Raw genomic sequence first — 21,673 nt, forward strand, 5'->3', positions numbered from 1 at the left:
AAAACATGACTCCATTAATTTCTAGATCAGACAGCAGGCTCAGTCAACCAATGACGTTATTGTATGAACTCTCCCGGCATAAAATAAATAAATAAAATGCTATGGTACATAATTATGTCTGAAACACCTCTCATAACTCATAATTATATAGAAAGAATGGAAGAACACCCCAAATAATGTCTAGTGGTGAAGTTTCCCTTTAAAAAGAGCCTAACAACTACCCTGTCTAAGAGCCTAACAACTACACCCTCCTCAAACAGTAAGGCTTTCCCCTCTTCTTTCTGCTTCTTTCTACTCTATTGTTTCCTATCCTCCATTCTCTCTCTTTCTCCCCCTCTTTCCCTTTCTTGGTCTGCTTTGCTCATCCAATCCTCTCACTCTAACAATCAATCAATCAAGGTAGTTACTGGTGTTCATGTTGTTTCTGGAAAATAATTAAAGCTACAAAAAACATGTTTCCTTTTCAAAAGTAAAAGGTTGTGACTTTACAAATGTTCTCTTCTAAAATGTGACGGATTTGTTGATGTAACAAAGAGATTTGTTCCTTCCCTCAACTCCGATGCTGGGTATTGTGTTTCCGCCTGTCAGAATGACTTAAGGCTATAAGAGGAAGACCTGCCCTCAGATCCCAGCACTGAGAAGGGGCAGCTGGCCATAGTTTGATCTCTGATTCTCCATTCTAGAACTACAAGGCTTTGCTGCGTGTTGCATCTCTCCCCTGTGGTATGACTCCCATTTTCTGAGCCCATTCGCATCGCAAGCAGCCATCTGGTACAAGCATACACAATGTACAAGCACACACACGCACACACAAACACACAGAATGTAGAAGCGCAATAATGCACGAACACGCATAAATGTACATACACACACAAACACACACAAAGCAGCAGCAAACATTAGCCTCCCCAACCAACACAGAGGTCTTTGTATAGCAACACTGGCATCTGACCCAAAGCTGCCGATAGAAGGGGTGATACGGGGTGAAGGGGTATTGGCTGTGCAGGGTGGGGGGTGGGGGGTGGAGGGGGTGGGGGTGTTGGCTTGGCTGTGTTGGGAAGGAAACGTGGTGGGTTAGGTTGGAGGTGAACCAAGAGTCAGGAGGTGTGACAGAGTAGACAGAGGCGAGATGTGAAAGATTGGCCTGGTGAGGGGTAGTCATTCTGTGCCACTTGGTAAGGAGCCCAGGAGTGGGACACTCAACTCAATGGAGGATTGTTAGCTGACTGAAGGCAGTGCCAGCACTAACCCCACCATGTCATTATGATGTTTCTCTATAGCTACCGCATCTATGGATGGATGAAATGTTTCCATTTAATCAGAATGAAACCTTCTACATACTCACACACAACACACACCCATACATTCACCTCAACCCCAAGCGCCTCCCTGTCCACATGTGATTTCAATGAACAGTCACTTCTTCGCTTGCAAACTGTCCCTCCCGGAAGTGTTTAATTAATTGTAGAGTCTCCGCCTCCAAAAAAATATTTTGTTTACTTTTGGAAGTGACACTCTGGTTGCCCTGGAGATGGGCTGAATCACAGTGTTCTAGAAACACACTGTGGCTTTTAATTGCGGTCAATCTATTCATACTGAGAGAGGTGGCAAGGATGAGAACACTTCACAACTTCATTAGAAGATACAGACAGCCAGGCATGGTACTCCATCAGCAGGGTTTTGATTCAGGCTACATTTGAACAAGAGACACTGTCATTGAAAATAAAATCGTTATCAAAAAGGCGAGAATGTACGCAAGCGAAGATAAGAAGGGCTTGTTATTATTTCTGGTCAATTCAAGCGGCAGCTTTGAGGGAAACTGTTCTGCTCCCTGCTCTCCCATGGTGAAGTGACTCACGACGACCGTCTAAAATGACACGGGAGGAGAGTCAAACATTACTTGAATTAAACTACAGACAGCTACTGCATTACTTCTCATGGAACACAGTGTCAACAAATTAACTCTCCACTCTCATTATGCCTTCACTATGAATTATTGAAAATTACTAATGCAGCCAGGCATGTGTGTGTGTGTGCATGTGTGTTCAACAATGAATGTGTGGATGGTTCCAGCAGTATCACCGCCACAGTGTGTGTGTCTGTGTGTGTGTGTAGTGTTTGTGTCTGACAGTGAGTGACTGGAGAGAGAGAGCCCCATGGAGCTGAGTCTCCACATTAAACACCACCTGCTCCTTCCAGATATATAAAACACAGCACTGTGTCACACACACACACACAAACACACACACACACACACACCTCGCCTTTGTAGCTCCACCATGCCTAACCACCCACACGCATGTAGCCAGGCATAATGCAGATTAACACCAACACACACACACACACGCTCCACTTCCTCGGCACTCACTGATCTGAGCAGTCCTCTAATAAACAGGAGTCTAGATATCAACATTCTGATTGTCATTCTCCCTTAGATAAATACTGTGTTCTAGCTATGTTTTCCATTTGTTCTGTGTTCTATATGGAGGATTAGAGATAATGGCTGTAATATTCATACTGAGCAGAGCAGAGCCGTCAACTGTCACGTGAGGTAAAGAGAGATGAAAAGTCTAATGAGGGAGTGGAGCCCTGAACTGTAAACACACACAGACAGGCTACAATGGATAATCTCACTACCACATGCTGCCATATTGTCTCCCCGGAAGTTCGAATGAGAAGTCACATAGAATAAATATAAAATACGATTTTATAGAACTAATGCATATTTTTCATAATTTAACTAGGCAAGTCAGTTAAGAACAAATTCTTATTTTCAATGACAGCCTAGGAACAGTGGGTTAACTGCCTTGTTCAAGGGTAGAACGACAGATTTTTACCTTTTCAACTCGGGGATTTGATCTTGAAACCTTTCGGTTACTAGTCCAACGCTCTAACCACTAGGCTACCTGCCGCCCCATATGCAACTAAGAAGACAAATAGGGTAAGATTTTAATAAGAATATTTGAAGATCAATGCAGATGTTTCGATCTACCTAACCAATGTAGCATTAATCTACACATTTTCTGTGTTCTACCAACAGGGCACAAATACTATGAGAATGTATCAATATTTTACAGAGAACTTGGCCCATAAAAAAACTCTAAGTTATTTAATATTCATGAATGCATCACCTTCATGAATATTCATGATCAGATGAATATTTTAGTTAACCTCCAATGGACGAATTAGGCTGCTCTTTCAGCTAATCAATAATTTGGAGGTGATTGTCATTGACGGATACCGTCAACAACGTCCAGACGAAAGGGCCACAAAATAAAGTTACACTCCACAACTGTAGCTTGATCATCAGTGAAGATCATCACTCGGTCTACAGAGTACATGGCAGTAATCAATGCCCCTGTGAACAACATTTTCTTCTGATTGATCTAGCCACAAAATAGAGATCAAATGTTTGAAAATACGATGCCATAAGGCCGGGGGTTACACTCCTGTCTAATATTCAGCAGTGGCTCATTCTAAAGAAGTGGCTCTCTGATCAGCGCAGATAAGTGAAATGCATTCTGACGGTCAGAAGTCAACTGAGAGGGCATCACCATCACCACCACTGCTGTAGTGTTGATGTGGATGGTTAAACCATAAAGAAGGCAACACAGACACCAAGCCAACACCAGCTCAGCACTTGATGTCTAGTCTGCCACTGAGGGATATTTACAGTGGGGTCCAACATGATTGGATCTCTTGATAAAGACGAGCTAAAAAGGCTGTTTAAAATAAATAATACAAATACTGAGCTTCTGTATATTGTATGCTCCAAAACATGTTAAATGTTAATTACTTTATACTAATACAATTGCTCAGAGAAATACAATGTGTTTAACATGTAATAAAAAAAACTCAAAAGGAGTTACTCTATCAATACTCTATCCCCTTGCGAGGATAGCAAGACTGAGCCTTTTTCTCAATGTTTCTATTTGAGATTGGAGAACACATTGGGAGTGATCTTAGACCAGTCCTCCACACAGAATCATTCCATATCCTTGATATCCTTTGTTTTCGCTTGTGTACTAACCCTCTTCAATTCAAACCACAGGCTCTCAATGGGTTTCCAGTCCGGAGGATGGAGATGGCCATTGGAAAATGTAGACTGTGTGGTCAGTTATCCATTTCATGTGGATTTTGATGTGCAAAGTGACAGAAAAGATAATACATTTTTTCTTAATGTTTTGCGTGGGAAAAATGACACAGCTCAAATTCTCTACATTGAAAAATAAAGAAGACAATGATGGGTAGGAAATGTAGTGGGAGGAACTGTCACTATCTCAGATATTCCTGTTAGATTTCATACAGGAGAGTATAATAGATATAATTGTGGGCTAGGCACCATTTTCTGAAAGTATAAAGGCTCTGTCATATAATGACAGTATAAAAGAAAAGGAAATGGTGTGATATTTCCTACTTCATCACTTAAGATATGACTAATGGTGAGGTCAATATGCAAGATGAGAGAAGATTAGTTTTGACCTTGACTGTGACCTTCTGCAGTTTGGAAATGAAAATGTGTGCAGAGGGAGGAGGGGAAGGCTGTTGGGGAGCCATTTCTTGTCATTATGTTGTTTCCAGTTCTGAAGGTGGTTATTCATTTGATTTCTTTATGATTCACAATCTGCTCTTTCGAAATATGCCATATGCTCAAAGCAATTCAAGGATGACGAGTGTCAGAATCAGTACAGTAATAAAAATAGCCTAAATGAGCTTGATTTACAGCCTGTGCCTCCCAGCAGTCAGCCCTCTCTCCCTCACCTATGATAAAATCCCCTAGCCTTGGCAAACAACAGCCTGCCTGCCTGCCAGCCAGCCAGCAACACAGGACCAACACACACACTTACCTTTTTCAATCAATCCAGTGTTAGCCAGATAACAGAGTGCAGGTGTAGGGAGAAATGTATAACAAATGGGCAGTGTAGTACATATTTATTAGCATTGGAGGAAATTAAATCAATATCAGGGCCCAAATCAGTTTGTTTTAATCAGGAACAAACATATTGACTTAACACAATATGGCCAGTTTTATCTATCACTAATAAAAATTCATTGAGACAAGGTGCCTATACAGGCTGTGGCAAAATAGGAACCTCAATCTATTGCTCTCTCCTATCGCTCTGACTCCCTCGTTCTCTCCATCTCTGTCTCCCTCTCTCTTTCTCCCTCTCTCCCTTCCTCTTTCCCTCTGTGTCCTTCTTTCCATGCCTCTGAGGGAAGGAGCATCTGAAGGACAGAAGTGTGTCTGAGACCGCATATCAGAACACATGGTGCCCTGTGCGTTTCCATACATTCATTTGGCTGCAGTCTGGTCAGTAGCCCTTTCCTGCAGTCAAATGACCTAGTGGTCTCATGGGCCGAATGTTATTCCTATTTTTCGGAATTGCATAACATTAAAAAACCTTCTGAAAATCTGGTGTTTCTATGTCAAACGGTTTTGTTATATTTCAGTCTTCTGTGATGTATATAAAGTGTAATATTGGGATGCAGACTCAAAATGTAATACATTTCATCTCTATATCTGACATGGTACAGGTGTCTTCTCTTTTTAAGCCCAGAACCATGTGTAAGGAGGTGCATACTTGGGTTTCAAAGTAGATTTGTTGAAGACTACCAAGAAACAATCTGTGTGACCCTGATTTAGCCCACTGCAGTAAAACGTTAATGCCTCCCTCTCTTTTGTTTCCGTTCATCGCAAGAGATCTTTCGACTTTTATGAAATCACACCTAATGGAATGTGATAATGGTAGCTTTCTGGCAATCAGGATGTTAGCTATGGTGTGGGGGGTCAGAGGTAGGGAGGTGCATGAAAAGGATTACTAAAGACCCCCCTCACACACACACACCACCTCTTTCAGGGCACAGCTAAGGAGAATGTGATTACAAGCTAGTAGGCCAGGCCCTCGTAATGGGGCATAGTGCACCACCATCCATCCATTATTGTAGAGCACCACCATACAGACAGTAACATCCATCCAGAAAACACCCATAAAGTAACATCCATAGAGTAACAGGATACATCCATAAAGTAACATCCATCCAGTAACAGGATACATCCATCCAGTAACGTCCATCCAGTAACATCCATCCAGTAACATCCATACAGTGACAGGATACATCCATCCAGTAACATCCATAAAGTAACATCCATCCAGTAACATCCATACAGTAACAGGATACATCCACACAGTAACATCCAAACAGTAACATCCATACAGTAACATCCACACAGTAACAGGATACATCCATAAAGTAACATCCATCCAGTAACATTCATACAGTAACAGGATACATCCATACAGTAACATCCATACAGTAACAGGATACATCCATACAGTAACATCCACACAGTAACAGGATACATCCATAAAGTAACATCCATCCAGTAACATTCATACAGTAACAGGATACATCCATAAAGTAACATCCATACAGTAACATCCATACAGTAACAGGATACATTGATGCAGTAACATCCATACAGTAACATCCATACAGTAACATCCAAACAGTAACATCCAGACAGTAACATCCATACAGTGACATCCATACAGTAACAGGATGCATCCACAAAGTAACATCCATCCAGTAACATTCATACAGTAACAGGATACATCCATAAAGTAACATCCATACAGTAACATCCATACAGTAACAGGACACATTGATGCAGTAACATCCAGACAGTAACATCCATACAGTAACATCCAGACAGTAACATCCATACAGTAACATCCATACAGTAACATCCAGACAGTAACATCCAGACAGTAACATCCAAACAGTAACATCCAGACAGTAACATCCAAACAGTAACATCCACACAGTAACATCCATACAGTAACATTCAGACAGTAACATCCATACAGTAACATCTATACAGTAACATCCATACAGTAACATCCAGACAGTAACATCCATACAGCAACATCCATACAGTAACATCCAAAAACTAACATCAATACAGGATACATCCATCCAGTAACATCCATACAGTAACATCCATACAGTAACATCCATACAGTAACAGGATACATCCATAAAGTAACATCCATACAGTAACACCCATACAGTAACATCCATACAGTAACATCCATACAGTAACAGGATACATCCATAAAGTAACATCCATCCAGTAACATCCATACAGTAACATCCATACAGTAACATCCATCCAGCAACATCCATCCAGTAACATCCATCCAGTAACATCCATAACGTAACATCCATCCAGTAACATCCATCCAGTATCATCCATAAAGTAACATCCATACAGTAACAGGATACATCCATAAAGTAACATCCATCCAGTAACACCCATACAGTAACATCCATACAGTAACAGGATACCTCCATCCAATAACATCCATCCAGTAACATCCATCCAGAAACATCCATAACGTAACATCCATAACGTAACATCCATCCAGTAACATCCATAACGTAACATCCATCCAGTAAAATCCATCCAGTAACATCCATCTGGTAACATCCATACAGTAACATAAATACAGTAACAGGAAACATCCATAAAGTAACATCCATACGGTAACATCCATTCAGTAACATCCATCCAGTAACAGTAACATCCATAAAGTAACATCCATCCAGTAACATCCATACAGTAACATCCATACAGTAACAGGATACATCCATACAGTAACATCCATACAGTAACATCCACACAGTAACAGGATACATCCATAAAGTAACATCCATCCAATAACATTCATACAGTAACAGGATACATCCATAAAGTAACATCCATCCAGTAACATCCATCCAGTAACATCCATACAGTAAAATCCATCCAGTAACATCCATGCAGTAACATACATACAGTAACATCCAGACAGTAACATCCATACAGTAACAGGATGCATCCATACAGTAACATCCATACAGTAACATCCATACAGTAACAGGATACATCCAGACAGTAACATCCAGACAGTAACAGGATACATCCATACAGTAACATCCATACAGTAACATCCATACAGTAACATCCATACAGTAACATCCATTCAGTAAGAAAACATCCATCCAGTAACAACCATACAGTAGCATCCATACAGTAACAAGATACATCCAGACAGTAACATCCAAACAGTAACAGGATACATCCAGACAGTAACATCCAAACAGTAACAGGATACATCCAGACAGTAACATCCAAACAGTAACAGGATACATCCATCCAGTAACAACCATACAGTAACATCCATACAGTAACAGGATACCTCCAGACAGTAACATCCAAACAGTAACAGGATACATCCAGACAGTAACATCCAAACAGTAACAGGATACATCCATCCAGTAACAACCATACAGTAACATCCATACAGTAACAGGATACATCCAGACAGTAACAGCCATACAGTAACAGGATACATCCAGACAGTAACATCCATACAGTAACAAGATACATCCATCCAGTAACATCCATACATTAACAGGATACATCCATCCAGTAACATCCTGTTACAGCCAGCTAGTAACATCCAGCTAGTAACAGGCATCCAGTAACATCCATCCAATAGCATCCATCCAGTAACATGATACATCCATCCAGTAACAGCCAGCTAGTAATACCCATACAGTAACAGGCATCCAGTAACAGTCATTCAGTAACAGTCATCCAGTAATATCCATACATTAACAGGATATAGCCATCCAGTAACATAAAGTTACAGCCAGCTAGTAACATCCATACAGTAACAGGCATCCAGTAATAGCCATTCACCTTGTAGAGATACTGCTGTTGCTCCTCTGACATCATCAGCTTGTAGCTGTCCGTCACCACCGAGTCCATGTCCATAAGCCAATCCCAGAGCTCCTGGAAGTCTGACTCAAACTCCTGAAGACTGGAGGACAGGAAGGAGGGAGGAGAGGAAGGAGGGAGGAGAGGGAGAAGGGAAGGAGGGAGAAGAGGAGATGGGAAGAGGGAGGAGAGAGGGAGGGGAGTAGAGGGGAGAGGAGAGTGGAAGGGAGGAGGGAGAAGAAGACAAGGAGGAAGAGCTGGGGTTAGAGACGACGCCCCTGTGAAATATCCCACTAAACCCCTGCTAAACGCCCACCCACCAATGCCGACCTCTTCCCCAGCTTAACCATTAGGTTGAAAAGAGGGAAAGGCAGCTGGACATTACAGAGGGAATATTTGACAAGCGGTTGTAATTACCATGGCCCGTCAGTGGAATGCTGGGTTCATGAGGGTGCAGAAGGTGTGAACAGGGTTAGACGCACACTGAATCTCTGACCCAGCTGGTGAGTGACACCTATCTCTATAGCACAGAAGCATCTTAATTAAACATGACTTCAACTGTCCTTCCTCCCTACCTCCGTCACACCCCAGCCCCTCCTTCCCCTTCCCCAGCCCCTGACATGAAATAACATCAAATATTTATGAAAGGAACAAGGGCAATTGCTCAAACATACACATTACTGTCAGGGGTTTGGTTTGGTGTTTTAGACTCGGCGGGTGGCTACATGTTTATAAACATTAGTGGTTCAAATTGTTTTGGAATTCGCCTGGGCTGCTCTGGACACTTTGACAGTTGTGTCAGGCTGCCGATGGCGTTCCCGTCCCTTCGCTCGACTTCCATTCACAAAGCAATCAACTGAGTTGTCCCTGAAGAAAGAAACGACTATGAATGAGATTACATAAATAACCATCAAACTGGAGGGAAATATCAACACCCTCTTTATTTTAATTTATAGCAGAAACAAAGTTAACACAGGAGCGGGATTGAGTTTTGGCTTAGTACTACATATGTAATTTCAACAAGCATGGCAGAGCTGTATGTATTAGCATTTTCAAGCAGACATTGATGAAACAAAATGACGTTGGGGAAAATATGAATATTTTAGTCCTTGTTATACAGAAGTCACTGATCATAACAAAACAGGGGAGACAGAAAATGAGAAACCGTGTGACAAGCAAAGCTCGAGGAAGTCACCCTAAGGCATTCAACTCCACAACTCATTATACGGCGGCTGCTGTAGGCCTTTTGTAAGCTAAACTGATAAATACGTTACAATATTCCTTCCGCGATATTGTTTTTTCCTCACTAATACAAAACTAAATGCTTGTAGAACAAGATCTCTGCGGGCATCTAACCAAACAAACAAATAAGGGAATAAAATCAAGCCTCACACAGCAGGATCCATTTAGCAGAGCTACATTATAGCCTTTTGATCTGTCCGAATCTTTCTCTATCAGTTGCCTTGGTTGTGTACAAAGCATACTGTACTGTCTGTATGTCTCCTCAACTAAACTAAACCTTCAAACCCTCCCTTTTGGCAGTACTCTTCCCAGATCATTCCCTCCCTCCCTCCGATGAAAGTAGACATGCGTTAAATGTTACCCTGTTAACCGTAGGGAGGCTAGGTCTGTGCTCTGCGGATGGATGGGTGGGTGCCGCACACTACAGCCCCAGCCGAGCTGACAGACACGCTAGCGTCTGAAATGGATGCATTTCCGTCCTCTATTCTTTTCAAATCCATTTAACATCAATCTCCCCCACTCAGAGGAGTGCTGGCTGGCTGATATGAGAGCAGCGCTACTGTACCTAATTCATCACCACCGCCCATCACTGGAGCCGCCATGTCACTCTGAGCAATAGGAAGGAAAGGTTGGACGCCTTATTGACACTCCTCACATCTCACTTAAAGTGACACTTTTATAGAAAGGCCCCTTTAATTGATGGTGTTAATCCCGCCTGCTACTAACGAGGGAAATTAACATCTAACATCCTTGCCTGTATGATATCTTTAAACCTGAAATGGCACCCGATTCCCTATATACAGTTGAAGTCGGAGGTTTACATACACCTTAGCCAATTACATTTCAACTCAGTTTTTCACAATTCCTGACATTTAATCCTAGTCGAAACTCCCTGTCTTAGGTCAGTTAGGATCAACACTTTATTTTAAGAATGTGAAATGTCAGAATAATAGTAGAGATAATGATTTATTTCAGCATTTATTTCTTTCATCACATTCCCAGTGGGTCAGAAGTTTACATACACTCAATTAGTATTTGCTAGCATTGCCTTTAAATTGTTTAACTTGGGTCAAACTATTCGGGTAACCTTCCACAAGTTTCCCACAATAAGCTGGGTGAATTTTGGCCCATTCCTCCTGACAGAGCTGGTGAAACTGAGTCAGGTTTGTAGGATCCTTGCTCACACATGCTTTTTCAGTTCTACCCACAAATGTTCTATAGGATTGAGGTCAGGGCTTTGTGATGGCCACTCCAATACCTTGACTTTGTTGTCCTTAAGCCATTTTGCCACAACTTTGGAAGTATACTTGGGGTCATTGTCCATTTGGAAGACCCATTTGCGACCAAGCTTTAACTTCCTGACTGATGTCTTGAGATGTTGCTTCAATATATCCAAATAATTTTCCTCCCTCATGATGCCATCTATTTTCATCAGACCAGAGGAAATTTCTCCAAAACGTACAATCTTTGTCCCCATGTGCAGTTGTAAACCGTAGTCCGGCTTTTTTATGGCAGTTTTTGAGCAGTGGCTTCTTCCTTGCTGAGCGGCCTTTCAGGTTATGTCGATATAGGACACGTTTTACTGTGGATATAGATACTTTTGTACCTGTTTCCTCCAGCATCTTCACAAGGTAATTTGCTGTTGTTCTGGGATTGATTTGCACTTTTCGCACCAATGTACGTTAATCTCTAGGAGACAGAATGTGTCTCCTTCCTGAGCAGTATGACGGCTGCGTGGTCCCATGGTGTTTATACTTGCATACTATTGTTTGCACAGATGAACGTGGCTACTTCAGGCATTTGGAAATTGCTCCCAAGGATGAACCAGACTTGTGGAGGTCTACAATTTTGTTTCTGAGGTCTTGGCTGATTTCTTTTGATTTTCCCATGGTGTCAAGCAAAGCAAAGAGGCACTGAGTTTGAAGGTAGGCCTTGAAATACATCCACGGGTACACCTCCAATTGACTCAAATGATGTCAATTAGCCTTTCAGAAGCTTCTAAAGCCATGACATAATTTTCTGGAATTTTCCAAGCTGTTTAAACGCACAGTCAACTTAGTGAATGTAAACTTCTGACCCACTGGAATTGTGATACAGTGAATTATAAGTGAAATAATCTGTCTGTTAGCAATTGTTGGAAAAATTACTTGTGTCATACACAAAGTAGATGTCCTAACCGACTTGCCAAAACTATAGTTTGTTAACAAGAAATTTATGGAGTGGTTTAAAAAAAAGAGTTTTTTTAGGTGTATGTAAACTTCTGACTTCAACTATATATAGCGCTCTTGCCAAAAGTAGTGTATTATATAGGGAGTAGGGTGGGAAAGTAGTACACTTTATAGGGAATAGGATGGGGCTTTGGCCGAAAGAAGTGCACTATACAGTGAATAGCTTCGGTCTCAGTGACTGGCAGCCATTCTGTAATTATCAAGGTTGAGAGGTGTGCTAGTGAGCCGACAGGCCTGAAAACGCAGCGGTGGTGGCGAGCTAGCAAGCAAGAAGAGAGGAGCGGCAGCCCCGGCTATAGATTTCGACAGCTCCTTCCCGAAGACGTTTCCATTTAAAGGTAAGGGCCAAAGAGTCAAAACAATGAATCCTTGAGCAGGCAGCCGTCATTAAAATTCAAAGGATCATTATGGTTTTCTACCAAATAAATCATTAGAATGAGAGGCTTAAAAGGATTAAAAGGAGGCTTGATTCAAAGCCAAGGGAGGGGAGTCAGCTGGGTCTGGACTCCTGAGTTACAGAGACTGACTCACTCTCTGTCTGCTGCAGGACTGACTGGGGAGGAGACACTGAAATGTAACCTACCTAACAGTTGTGGTTGGTGGGTTGAAATATCGGAGGACAGGCTTATTGTAATGGCTGGAGTGGAATAAATAGAATGGTACCTATTACAGATACTATGTGTTTGATCCTATATTTCTGCCCACCAGCCTCCTCTGCTACCTACCATTGAGGGTACTGTGTTGAATCATCTGTGGTCGAACAATCCATTTAACATTCACTGACGAACATGGCCTTTTTCGAATGACACAGTTGCAGTCAAATATATTGACACCCTGCAGTTTACAATGGAGTGCAATGGAGCAGAATGTTCTGTTTTCTCTTTTCAGAAGTGGTTGAATGGTTACTCTGTAGACACATGCAATTTACCACAGGTGAGATAAATAACACACTAAACGAGAATCCCGTGCCTCCAACCAACGTAATTTGAATTTGGAATGATTTAGTCCAGCCCATTTTTGGACTTTGAAGTTAAAACACACGTGAACACACACAAAAAAAAATCAACTTATTTTATAAGAAATAGTGAATCATGCAAAGGGTGCCAATATATTTGACTGCAACTGTATATAGAATTCTTGTTCTAAAATGTTGTACTGTACAGTTACCAAACAACAATAGCACTGTGCTTGGGAGTCCACTCACTCTTCCACTGCTTATCATTAGCACAACGAACATGACTCTCCAGTTCCTAGTCTTTTAAGTGCGTCTTTCCCAGTGAGTGGAGCAGAACCTTGTAAACAGTAGCTAGCTTCTGTCTGTTGGCGATAACCACTGGGGGAGAGAGACCATCAAAGTAAGGCGTGAAACAGTCAAAAAGCGCCGTGACAAAGAGTGGTGCTGTACACGCCAGATTACAATGTTAAGAACGTGACCCCCAAATTATAAAAGTGTGTGTGACATTTCATTCCACTGTGAATAAACAGAATGCTTAAATTGACAGAGCAACTTCTCTTGTAGAAAGAGAAAGCCTTCTTCTTCTTCTTTGCAAGAGACCACATTGTCCCCAAGCTTTAGTATTTATAGTGGTAGCTAAAACAAACCCTCAGTGACTAACAGTTATCATTGACTTGCTTCCATTGTCTGTATATTTTTCTCAGCTCAGTAAATTATTTGATGTCAAAATAAAAGACCCCATTTCAAAATAAAGGTCCCTGTGTCAAGATAAAAGACCAATTTTCAAGATAAAATACCAGATTGGGCTGGCTCATACAGTAGGCTACCTAAATCAAAGAGGTCTGATTGTGGGTCTGTGTAACATAACCAAGTAGGTCCCCATAAGTATGGTGGCCCTAAGGGTCAATGGTGGCGTTCTACCTGTTGTTCTTGGACATCTGTGTGTACTCCCTCCCAGTCCTCCTGTTGGTGCCAGTGCAGTACTGCTGGCTGTTCAGCTTCAGGCTCAGCTGGTCCAGGGCATCCCTCTGGGCCTCATGGTGGCTCTGCAGCAACTCCACCTGATAACACAACACATCAAAGGACACATTCGGGTCATGTTCATTTGGCAATAATGAGAGGAAAATAGGGATGGACCACCGTGACTATGCCAATAAGAAACGCTAATTTTTGTTTTCGGTTTCAGAATGTTTGGAAACACTTTGCTACAGTGTGACTTACTGAATAAGACCTACCACTGGGAAACTAAGGACATTCTGGAAAACAAAGGTTGTTCTGTATATTGTCAGATATTATGTTGATATGAGTGTATAATTCTCAACACAACATTAGTTATTAGCTTTAAACAAACACCTGTTACCGATATAGCAATTGTGATGGATGGTTACTGGAATAAGATGTCCTATGCATTAAAGATGATGGACATACTCAAGAGCCCAACAGATTGGCCACTAGACAAACGCCCTGTTGTACTGTAGGAATATCAAATCCCACCATACGGCAACATTACCAAAGTGCTTCTGTTAGGATCAGTGATTCTGAGCATCAGACAATCAGAAAGCTGTGCAGGCCTCGCAGTGGATCTGTAATTGCATACAAAATATATGGAGATGAAGCCATTGTTGTGCCAATGAACGACTACCCCGCCCTGCTTGGTTTTTCCTCGTTCCTCCTTAACACTGTATAAACTGTCTTTGTTTGTGTGCTGTCAAAACCGTTTTGTCTATTTTACAGATGCCTCTACAAAGGTCAAACAATTCCATGAATGCAAACTGCTTCTCTATCAAAAGCACACTCGATAATAAACAAGTAAATCAACAGATAGATGCATTTGGTTTCTCGTTCTCATTTATTTGTGTGTGTGTGTGTGTTATGAAACCCGCTCTGTTCATTTGGGAAGAATGAAATGAACCTAACTAGGAGCTCCAAGAAAATTAGTGGGCGCAACTGTGGCGGCAAGATCTCCTTCTCCGTCCCCCTCGAAGGAATTTGCTTTCATTTGCCTTCATTTCGGATTCACTCAGCCCGCTCACGGACGCCGTGTCAGGATCCTAATTACCCAATCCCATTGGAGCTGCTTACACACACAATAATGACTAATGCAGACTACAGACAAAAGCAATTTAGCACCAGACACCTTGAATTGGAGGACAGGACAGATAGTGCATGCGGCCGGGGCCCAGAAGAGAGTATCATCCGTGGAATGTATGAGGACTCGCCATGATTTGGTTGGCTTCCCAGTTTGAAGGATCTTGAAGAAGTTTTGTTTTGTCCTTCTCAAACTAGCCAGAACTACACTGAGTATACAAAACATTAAGAACAAGCTCGTTCCACGACATAGACACTGATTGAAGTAGATTTAACTAGTGACATCAATCAGGGGTCATTGCTTTTACCTGGATTCACCTGGTCAGTCAATGTCATGGAAAGAGCAGGCGTTCTTAATGTTTGGTATACTCAGTGTATAAGGCAATTTTTCCCAATACTTTTGGTCCCCTAAAATGGAGGGACTATGTAAAAAGGTTCACTCGATATTAAATTAAAGCTGACAGTCTGCACTGTATCATTTCAAATCCAAAGTGCTGGAGTACAGAGCCAAAACAAAACCAAATGTGTCACTGTCCCAATACTTTTGGAGTTCACTCAAACAAATTGGAAAATTATTTTATTTTATACTAATAGAATTGCTCAGAGAAAGAGATTTTGCTTAACAAGTAAATCCTTTTTACTTAAAAAGATAAGGGTCACAATTATTGGAACCCTTGTTATCGATACCTTTCAAACCCTTACCTTGTGAGGATAATGGCACTGAGTTTTTATCCTCGAAAGGACTTGAATCCCATTGAAAACCAGTGGTTTGAATTGAAGAGGGCAGTCCATAAGTGCAGACAAACGATATCAAGGATCTGGAAAGATTCTGTATGGAGGAATGGTCTAAGATTCCTCCCAAAGTGTCCTCCAATCTCAAAAGACATTTTGGAAAAAGGCTCAGTGCCGTTATCCTCGCAAGGTGAGGCATTGAAAGGTCTTGAAAACAGGGGTGCCCATCATTTTTTTACCCCTATCGTTTTGAAAATATGTTTTATTACTTGTTGAACAAAATCTCTTTCTCTGAGCAATTTTATGAGTATAAAATTATATAATATTTTTTTGCATACAAGTTAGCTCAGTAGTTGTATTATTTATTTCATAAATAATTAATAAATAGGTATTTTTTGCTCATTATCAAGGGTGCCAATAATTTTGTACCTGACAGAATGCCATAATGATTACCTGTACCATAATCCTATACCATAATGATTACCTGTACCATAAGCCTATACCATAATGACTAACTCTACCAGATCTGCCTGAACATTATTTCCTTAGTAACCCAGGAATCAACGCTCCACAAAACACCGATCACATTGACAGTATGAGCAACAATTCCTTCCAGTCTTAAAATGGAGAGGGACGCTTTGTGTTGACATTTCCAACAGTTACGCTAAAGAAAAAGACAATTCACCATTTAGATAGAGAAAGCAAGCATCAACACCGCACATCCACAGTGATTTCCATCAACCTTCTAATGTTACTTATTTTCTGGAAAATAACATCTCTGAGCAGTGATTTGCCAGGACGAATCTCTATAGAGAATAACCCTGTGAACTGCGGACGGTCGGTTGGTTTTGATTTTCTTGCAATCCCTTTCAGCCTGTTTAAACTTCTGCTTATTCAGATATGCAGACATGGGGATTCGGAGTGCTGCATCCTGTATTCTTATTTCAAACAGAATCATTCAAACCTGCGCTGCTCGCACACTCGCTCACTCTGTCAAAACACTCCTCTCCTGCCTTTAAACTGCTAATGTGCAAAGGAATCAATATACATTTTGATCATTTGATGAATACTTAGGTCTGTCTCGGGAGACAGAGGGCAGACTCAGATATGAGGATCTGCTGAATCAAGTCATTTTAGGTGTTTTTTTGTTTACATGCCAGGGCCAATTTACTATACTGGGCCTCAGAACTACTTTCTAGAGCCAGATATCTCCAGGGGCAACCCCTGCTGCTTCGACTGTCAATCAACCGTACCTCCATCCATCCAAGCAGTCAGAGTTCTATCATCATCATCACCTGTTTCCTCTGCTTTCAGATACTGTTACCTTCACATACTGTTTCAATGATTGGTTCTGCTATAGGCTCTCATTGATCAGACCAGGCAGGAGAGGGTAATGATGATGTCATCAATAATGGATATGTGGTGATGTATACAACCGTAGCTCCCAGCACTCACATACTCCCTTTGAAAATATCAATATGGCTGTAATGCAGTATGATTAGGGTGAAACAGTGATGCATATTGTCGACAATACGCATATTTTCACACAGCTTAGATGGAAAGATGGATAGATAGATACATCCCTTGCTGGTGGTTCTGAAAGTGTTCCTGAACTTTAACATCGAATCGAGTTGACCTTCCCGTACAATTGGCATGAATGAAACGAACAAAGAAAGATGCAACAACAGTACTGCGGATTGATTCAACATTTAGTCCATTGAAGATTTAAAGTCCAAGACCAGGCGTGACAGTCACAGTAACAACGACTTTGCTCGTTTGATTTTTATTGTGGTCCTCTGTAGCTCAGTTGGTAGAGCATGGCGCTTGCAACACCAGGAAGTGGGTTCCATTCCTACGTAAAATGCATGCGCGCGTGACTAAGTTGCTTTGGGTGAAAAGCATCTGCTAAATAGCATATGTTATATTATTGAGATAGAACACATTAAACCGTATAGGCAAAATTCATACACTTAATGTACTCCTTATGGAAAAGACATCCTGAGTGGATACATACAGGATGAGTACATTATGAAAGTTCTCATTCATTCACACTAATACCTGTAAAAGGGAAAGATAGGTCAAATAGAGTAAAAATGAGATATCCCTCAAAGATCGATATAAAACAAATAGAAATGCCATCTGCAAATACAAGGAGCTAGGAGCTACAAGTTCTGTGATACTGAAGGCAGAGATAAACTTGAGGGAAGAATCACAGACTTACAAGAATGTCCACGGGCTGTTTGGAGGACCAGATGTTTCGAATAAAAACACACCGGCAAATTCATTTGAATCAAAATCATCAAAACAGAATTGTGCAACAACGGCTTTTCCCTTTGTCTTTCTTCTGAGACCCCCGAAAAAACTACAAGAGATAGAAAGAAAAAAGGAATTTTGTGGCTGCAATGCAAACAGGATACTGGTCTGATTTGAACCAGCTGGGGAACAATACAAAATTAACGAGGAGAGATACAGTATGTGCCTCTGGTGAACACTACTCGGTATGGGAACGGTAGAGCCGGGGTCTGAGGACGCCTTTTAAACTGTATATTTAGGCAATGTGACATAAAGCTGGGTTGGTTTATTTCTTTATCGTCCTCTCTGAATGCAAGAGGCATCGCAGCGAGATTGAAAACTGTGGGAAGTCACCGCCAACCACCCCGGCCCCCGCGACTTGTGTTCAAACACCCACAACATACATTGGCTTGTTTGAAATGTCTCCCATCAGGGCCATCCTGATGTGTTGTGCTGTGCTGAGGCTGTATCAGAAAGGAGCGGACAGATAGATGGAAGGATGGAAGAAGCATGCTCAGAAAATAAATTCAGATGGGAGCTGTGGGGTTGGAACTCAGGAGTTGTAAACGGCTGAGGATTCCATTAAAGTATCTCATAAATTTACACATACAACAGTGAAGCTTCACCTTCAAAACAACCAACAACCCTTATGGGAATAGGCCACCATTTTGAAATCCTGATCATCAATAGAGGAGTGATGTGGAATTCCATGCACTGTCTCCAACTTGTTTTCTGCAACAAAAAAATGACAGGAAAAATATTTTCTTTAACGTTCCGATTTGTTTCCATTTGAAACATGCTGTAGAGGATCATTTTCAAGATTGTGGCTCTCTGAGGAGCCATTGGAAAACATGAAACTCATTTGAAAACTATTACTTTCAAATCACTAGACATAAAGTCTGGATTTAATATGTAGTATGGTCTCCTGGCATGAATCATGAGGCTGCCAAAAATAACTATTATCATAAAAGTGTGGTCTGACATGTGCAACTTTCATTCATTCATTCTTTCTTACGTACAGTATATGGGATTCTCACAGCTATAAATAGCAGTATACTGTACTATGATTGCTATGATTGATTCTCCATGTTTCTTTGGGATGAGGGTCACAGTTATTTCCCTCTTCTCGTTTAGTACAATGATTTAACAGAAAGCCTTTGCATTGACTAGCGTCATGGTATCATCAGGATGAGAATACTGGACAGCATGAGAGGGGTGAAACGTCTGCATAAATAAAGCAATGGCACAGAGTTGGGCTGGCTGACTTATTCAGCATCTCCACCGAAAGGACTTTGACCTTGGCGGTAAAGTCCCAGGGATAAACATACGGGTTACACTACGTACATATGCTCCTGCACCTTTAAGAAATATCTTAGGGGAATTTGAAAGGTTTAGCTCCTGCAACATTTATCAGGGCGTGAAATTAGCAATTGCTAGGGAGCTAAATTGCTGCTTCTTATTTAATGTTGTTGCTGAAAGGTGACATTTAATCGCTGATCCCTGGCTTCCAAGAAGTCAAAACAGCAGCAGAGAGAGACAGACAGACACATCAGTGTGAAGAGGAGAGGAGAACACCAGCAGAACTCACACACACACTGTCCCCCACTATAGATTAGGGAGGTAGGGCTACTATTGATTGTGTGATCATCCTTTTCTATCTAATACACAGTCAGACTACTGACCGTCTATCTAATATGGTTCTGGTTAGCAATACAAGACTATGTAGCATCTGAACAGGCATGTGAGCGAATACATCGAGATGCATATACGGAAGTCATAACACAGTCAAGAAAAGTTTGTTTATTTTAGGCATATCTTAACAGTATTAATATGAGACAATGAAAACAGCGTATGTCTGTGAGAAACACCATTAATGATTGAACCAGTAACAACACGCCCATATAGTGTATTAGACAGCACTCAAATATGTGTTTGTCCCTGGCGCTCATACACATAAATATTTTTTCCTATCTTTCAAAACAACAGAAATCAGAAATCCTTCACAGGCTCAGTACACATCCCTAGCAGCCCATCTGAGATCAATTCCACGCCGCTTTTCAACATGGAGAGGAGAGGCGGCACAGCGGCATCCGGCAAACAGCTCAGATGAAGATATTTCTAAAACAGAGCCAAGCGCTTCAGGCAGGTGTTACACTGAGAATGCATTAATATAGGTAATTAACATTAGCCACCATTTTAATTAACATGCAAACTAATTAGGAAATAATTAAGTAACATAAAAAATCTGATCTTAATTCTAAATTGGAGAAAAGCTGGTATCAGAGCTAGCTGCTCGACAACATGCCTTCCTTTGAGTTCGGGGAGCTAAAACGAATGTTTTTGGGGTGTTGTTGGATGAAAGGAGTGAAGGTTTTCAAAGTGAATTGTAGAGGAAAATAAATAAGTCAACAGGCGCAGGATCAAGCCTTGATATCAGAGTTGGCGTAATGTTCACGTTTGCCTCTCCCTGAGACCCAGTGGTGGGCAGATTGCAGTATAACATCAGTGCCAACGCATGGAGAGAGATAGAACAAGCATGGTAGGAGCCTGGGCAGGTTCTGTAACAAAACCCTACCTGAATCACACACTGTCTGTCTGCCTGACTTTCTGTCTGCCTGCCTGCCAGCCTGTCTGCCAGACTTTCTGTCAGCCTGCCTGCCAGCCTGTCTGCCTGTCTCTGACTCATATTGTAGCAGCAAGTCAGTCATTACAACGTGCCGTCATACTACAGCGACGTCTAGTAAACACCTACATTTCATAGCCCTTGACTAGATTCTAGTCAAGAGCTACACATCGAATATATCTGATAAATCAAAAGATGATCCTACTTCAGTAGTTATTTGATGAAACAAGGCTAATATTTTGTGGCTCTTTCCACAAACAGCACACCTCTTAGCCATTGACAACAAAGGGGAGAAAAGAGAGAGGCAGAAACAAACCGTGGAGCAACCGCTTTTAAATGCTCTTCTTGGCAATCACAGGAAAGAAATTGATTCCAGCAATAAGACAAAGAAAGCAATTGTAAAGATTGATACATAAAGCTGGAACATAATGCACAAGGCCAAGTTTACTATTTCGTTAACAGTAGGACAAAACTCCAGAACGATTCACAATGACAAATGCCCAGGACCATTATATGCACATTCCAGGTAAGTGCTTGGGGCCAAGTTAGATTCGATTTCTCTGCTTCATTGTATCTCTATTCCTTATTTGTTGTATTTGTTCCAGATGGGGGACGGTGGTGCTGGGTTGAAGCTGCGGTGCTATAGTAGTGGTTGTGGTGAGGTAGTATTCCTCATCCCTTTAGCTCTGGACATCCTTGTTTCCTTATACGAAATATCCACCAGAATCCAGTCGATGTGCAATATT

The 21,673-nt window shown here is 41.4% G+C and overlaps 1 protein-coding gene and 1 long non-coding RNA gene across 5 annotated transcripts in view; one reads left to right on the forward strand and one right to left on the reverse strand.

Moving 5' to 3' along the window:
* Positions 1-21,673, forward strand: part of LOC149975193 (uncharacterized) — a 356,113-nt gene that overhangs the window by 256,533 nt on the left and 77,907 nt on the right. The gene's annotated exons all lie outside the window — the stretch shown is intronic.
* The window catches only part of LOC110497689 (A-kinase anchoring protein 6), a 197,822-nt gene that overhangs the window by 82,424 nt on the left and 93,725 nt on the right, over positions 1-21,673 (reverse strand). For all 4 annotated transcript variants that reach the window (XM_036954675.2, XM_036954676.2, XM_036954677.2 and 1 more), the window contains 2 exons: positions 14,114-14,253; positions 8,750-8,870 (listed from right to left, as the gene is read on the reverse strand). In XM_036954675.2, coding sequence (XP_036810570.1) covers positions 8,750-8,870; positions 14,114-14,253 — 261 coding nt within the window. The remainder of the gene's footprint in view (positions 1-8,749; positions 8,871-14,113; positions 14,254-21,673) is intronic.

The sequence above is a fragment of the Oncorhynchus mykiss genome, chromosome 19 (assembly GCF_057628025.1).
Source record: "Oncorhynchus mykiss isolate SJ-2025 chromosome 19, ASM5762802v1, whole genome shotgun sequence".
Taxonomy (NCBI): domain Eukaryota; kingdom Metazoa; phylum Chordata; class Actinopteri; order Salmoniformes; family Salmonidae; genus Oncorhynchus; species Oncorhynchus mykiss.